This window comes from Lutjanus erythropterus, unplaced genomic scaffold (assembly GCF_056507025.1).
Source record: "Lutjanus erythropterus isolate fLutEry1 unplaced genomic scaffold, fLutEry1.hap2 Scaffold_183, whole genome shotgun sequence".
In the NCBI taxonomy this organism is placed as follows: domain Eukaryota; kingdom Metazoa; phylum Chordata; class Actinopteri; order Lutjaniformes; family Lutjanidae; genus Lutjanus; species Lutjanus erythropterus.
This window is the reverse complement of record NW_028146660.1, coordinates 85,001-90,000: the sequence shown is the minus strand read 5'-3', so window position 1 is coordinate 90,000 and position 5,000 is coordinate 85,001. Positions and strand designations below refer to the sequence as shown.

At 52.6% G+C, this 5,000-nt stretch overlaps 1 protein-coding gene across 1 annotated transcript in view; it reads left to right on the top strand.

Annotated features, from left to right (window-relative positions):
- Positions 1-108: 108 nt before the first annotated feature.
- dlk2 (delta-like 2 homolog (Drosophila)) overlaps positions 109-5,000 on the top strand; it is a 9,260-nt gene continuing 4,368 nt past the window's right edge. Inside the window, exon 1 of the mRNA XM_084714308.1 lies at positions 109-213. Within this exon, the coding sequence (XP_084570434.1) occupies positions 132-213 (82 nt within the window). The 5' untranslated portion in view covers positions 109-131. The remainder of the gene's footprint in view (positions 214-5,000) is intronic.

Genomic DNA, 5,000 nt, shown 5'->3' with positions numbered 1-5,000 from the left:
CTCCATCTCACCTTTCAGGAGCTGCTGTGTGTTTATGTTCACCTGACAGACTGATTCCAGGTCAGAGACTGACGCATCTCTTCCTTATGTTTCAGGTCGTCCTCGCCGTCCTCGCTGCTGCCGTCACCAGTATGTCTTCAGTCAGAGCTGCTGTCGTCCTGCTGAGCTGCTGCGTCCTCGCCGTCCTCGTCGTCTCGCCCTGCACAGGTCAAGGTAAGGTCACCTGGTCACATGGTCACATAGTCACATGATCAGTGTGCAGTAACCAAACCTCAGTCAAAAAACAGCTGATTTAAGGACGAAACTGCAGGGAGACCAGCAGCTTGATTCACTGATTGAAAACAGGAAGAGAAAATAAAAACAAGTTCCACTAAAATCAACAACAAATATATTTAAAAAATATGTTTTAAAGTGAAAAGAAAACACACACACACACACACACACACACACACACACACACACACACACACACACAGACACACACACACACACACACACACACACAGGGTTCAGGGTGTCGAGGACAGACACTCAAGGATCAGCAGGTCTGCCAGCCACGGTCTGAGGTCAGGGCTGGGGTGAGGACGGGGTGAGGACGGGGTGAGGACGGGGTGAAGACGGGGTGAAGACGGGGTGAGGACGGGGTGAGGACGGGGTGAGGACGGGGTGAAGACGGGGTGAGGACGGGGTGAAGACGGGGTGAAGACGGGGTGAAGACGGGGTGAGGACGGGGTGAAGACGGGGTGAGGACGGGGTGAGGACGGGGTGAGGACGGGGTGAAGACGGGGTGAGGACGGGGTGAAGACGGGGTGAGGACGGGGTGAGGACGGGGTGAAGACGGGGTGAAGACGGGGTGAAGACGGGGTGAGGACGGGGTGAAGACGGGGTGAAGACGGGGTGAGGACAGGGTGAGGAAGGGGTGAAGACGGGGTGAGGACGGGGTGAGGACGGGGTGAAGACGGGGTGAAGACGGGGTGAAGACGGGGTGAGGACGGGGTGAAGACGGGGTGAAGACGGGGTGAGGACAGGGTGAGGAAGGGGTGAGGACGGGGTGAGGACGGGGTGAAGACGGGGTGAAGACGGGGTGAAGACGGGGTGAGGACGGGGTGAAGACGGGGTGAGGACAGGGTGAGGAAGGGGTGAAGACGGGGTGAGGACGGGGTGAGGACGGGGTGAAGACGGGGTGAAGACGGGGTGAAGACGGGGTGAGGACGGGGTGAGGACGGGGTGAAGACGGGGTGAGGACGGGGTGAGGACGGGGTGAAGACGGGGTGAAGACGGGGTGAGGACGGGGTGAAGACGGGGTGAAGACGGGGTGAGGACGGGGTGAGGACGGGGTGAAGACGGGGTGAAGACGGGGTGAGGACGGGGTGTTCTTGTGATCCACAGGATAATCTGGATTAAATTATATGTGTCATAAACTCAGTTTTCCTTTATGTGGGAATTTTTACATTTTCTCCCTTTAAATTATTTTTATTAGCCCTTTAATATTTCAGATCCTCCTGACGTCTCTGCATTAGGACCCTTCCTACTTTCTGTTGTTCCATGAATGCAACATGACCTCCTGACCTCTCTGCTCTGCATTAGGACCCTTCCTACTTTCTGTTGTTCCATGAATGCAACATGACCTCCTGACCTCTCTGCTCTGCATTAGGACCCTTCCTACTTTCTGTTGTTCCATGAATGCAACATGACCTCCTGACCTCTCTGAAGACATAAATGTGAAGTTATATTTGGAGTTATTCTGTATTTGTTAGTTATATATGATGTTATTGATTAGTTAAGGTTAAATATGTGACTTACATGTATGTATATACTCCTGGTTATGAGTAATACAACATATATGACATTTTTGATTAGTTATATATGTGGTCACATATTAGTATCTGCAGATATTAGTTGTATATTAGTTATATATGTGATGTTCACAGGATCAGATCAGGTTTGTTCAGAGCAGCTTCAAGTTTCTGTCTGTAGTCATAGAAACACACCGACCGACTGACTGATCGACCGCAGGCTCGTCTTCGGTGGCTCTGATTGGACAGCTAATGAGGGAAACAGGTGCTGCCCCTGATCCGGCCAATCAGAGAGCTGCAGAGCAGGCAGGGAGGTGACTTCAATCAGCAGATCATTCATCATGTTTAAAGTTGCAGCACGAGCTAAAATTATTCACACACACACACACACACACACACACACACACACACACACACACACACACACACACACACACACACTCATTATCTCGTCGCCCTCGTTGTGATTGGACCTCGGGTTTGAGTCTTTGGCATGTTGGGACTTTAGCAGACTTGGATTAAACCAGACGTGCAGGATGGAGGTTTACGTTGATGTTTTAGTTGTTTCATTTATTCACTTCCTGTTTGTGAGATTCTGTTTCCTTTGAACCTTCAGCAGTATTTCAGACTAAAAACCTAAACCTGATTTTCAATCAGCGTGAAGGTCAGGAAATAATTACTGAATGCTCATTTTTGAGTGAACAACACCTTTAACATACAAATATAACATTTTATATTTTATTTTTTATTTTACCAGCAGGGGGAAATGTAGTATGTAATAATAATAACAATAACAACAATAATGATAAGAGTTACAATGTGATTCACAAGTTAAAAATACAAACAAGATATAAAAGAACAACCTTAAAATATTTAAATATATGTAGAATTTACATAAACACCTGTACACACCTGAAGTCCTGATTCAGCTGCCCTGATGTCAAGGAGGAGTTTTTTCTATAAAACTCTGTGACCTGAGGGGGCGGAGTCAGGAGGAAACGTTCTGAGGTGTAAAGCAGAGTGAGACCCTGAAGGAACATCAAAGTAATCAATAGATCTTCAATTGAATTCTGTAACAGATGGGGAGCAAATTTAGTTCTGCCAGGGATGGAGTGATGAGGATGGAGTGATGAGGATGGAGTGATGTGGATGGAGTGATGAGGATGCAGAGTCTTGTAGCTGAAATATGCAGATAGAACTTATAAGTTACTACATTTTGTGTTGATTATTAGTGTCAGACTCTGCAGGGCCCCTCATGTTGGCCCCTCATGTTGGCCCCTCATGTTGGCCCCTGATGTTGGTCCCTCATGTTGGCCCCTCATGTCGGCCCCTCATGTCGGCCCCTCATGTTGGCCCCCGATGCGGGCCGATGGGGACCCTTGCTCTCGGCCCCTCATGTTGGCCCCTGATGTTGGTCCCTCATGTTGGCCCCTCATGTTGGCCCCTCATGTTGGCCCCTCATGTTGGCCCCTGATGTTGGTCCCTCATGTTGGCCCCTCATGTCGGCCCCTCATGTCGGCCCCTCATGTTGGCCCCCGATGCGGGCCGATGGGGACCCTTGCTCTCGGCCCCTCATGTTGGCCCCTGATGTTGGCCCCTCATGTTGGCCCCTCATGTTGGCCCCTCATGTTGGCCCCTCATGTCGGCCCCTCATGTTGGCCCCTCATGTCGGCCCCTCATGTTGGCCCCCGATGCGGGCCGATGGGGACCCTTGCTCTCGGCCCCTCATGTTGGCCCCTGATGTTGGCCCCTCATGTTGGCCCCTCATGTTGGCCCCTCATGTTGGCCCCTCATGTTGGCCCCTCATGTCGGCCCCTCATGTCGGCCCCTCATGTTGGCCCCCGATGCGGGCCGATGGGGACCCTTGCTCTTGGCCCCTCATGTCGGCCCCTCATTTTGGCCCCTGATGCGGGCCGATGGGGACCCTTGCTCTCGGCCCCTCATGTTGGCCCCCGATGCGGGCCGATGGGGACCCTTGCTCTCAGCCCCTGATGTTGGCCCCTCATGTTGGCCCCTCATGTTGGCCCCTGATGCGGGCCGATGGGGACCCTTGCTCTCGGCCCCTCATGTTGGCCCCTCATGTTGGCCCCTCATGTTGGCCCCTCATGTTGGCCCCCGATGCGGGCCGATGGGGACCCTTGCTCTTGGCCCCTGATGTTGGCCCCTGATGTTGGCCCCTCATGTCGGCCCCTCATGTCGGCCCCTCATGTTGGCCCCTCATGTTGGTCCCTCATGTCGGCCCCTCATGTTGGTCCCTCATGTCGGCCCCTCATGTCGGCCCCTCATGTCGGCCCCTCATGTTGGTCCCTCATGTCGGCCCCTCATGTCGGCCCCTCATGTTGGCCCCTCATGTTGGTCCCTCATGTCGGCCCCTCATGTTGGCCCCTGATGCGGGCCGATGGGGACCCTTGCTCTTGGCCCCTCATGTTGGCCCCTCATGTTGGCCCCTGATGCGGGCCGATGGGGACCCTTGCTCTCGGCCCCTCATGTCGGCCCCTCATGTTGGCCCCTCATGTTGGCCCCTCATGTTGGCCCCTGTGCTCCTTCAGTTAAATCCAACACTCGTGACTTGAGCCTGTAAACAGGAAGCAGTAAATCTTCCTCTCTGACTCTCAGCCAGCTGGATGGACGTGGATCCTCACTGAGCGCGCTCAGAAACGTTCCACCGGCAGCTTATTGTTCTCCGTTAATCCGTTCTCCCCCAGCTGTCAGATTAACCCTCCCCTCGCTGTTCTCAGATAACACTTAGCACCTCCCAGCTGTTGTTCTAGTCACGTGACAATCGGACGGCGTTCCTGACATTCCGGCGCTCCGAGGACGAGCCTGTTGTCTCCGTGTCAGAACCTCCTTTGAAAACAATCCTCCTGAATTCCAACAGACACTTGATCCATCGCTTCACCTGTGCACAGAACCCAGAGGTTAGAGGTCACGGCCATCTAAACACGCAGCGAAGAGGGTGCTGAATACTGTTTGATCTGGCAGAGAACAAATCAGTCAATCACATCTAATGATCACACAGGTGATGCCTTCACAGACGTCTGTCACAGCTTATTTCTCCACTGAATACCAGATGCTGTGTTCAGGTGCTGCTGGGAAAAATCTAATGTTAAAGAACTGAGAGATCCATAGTTTCATACACTCGATCAGATCAGTGTCTCTGTTCAGACACCATGTGATGAGTTCAACAATAAAAGTTTGAAGGAG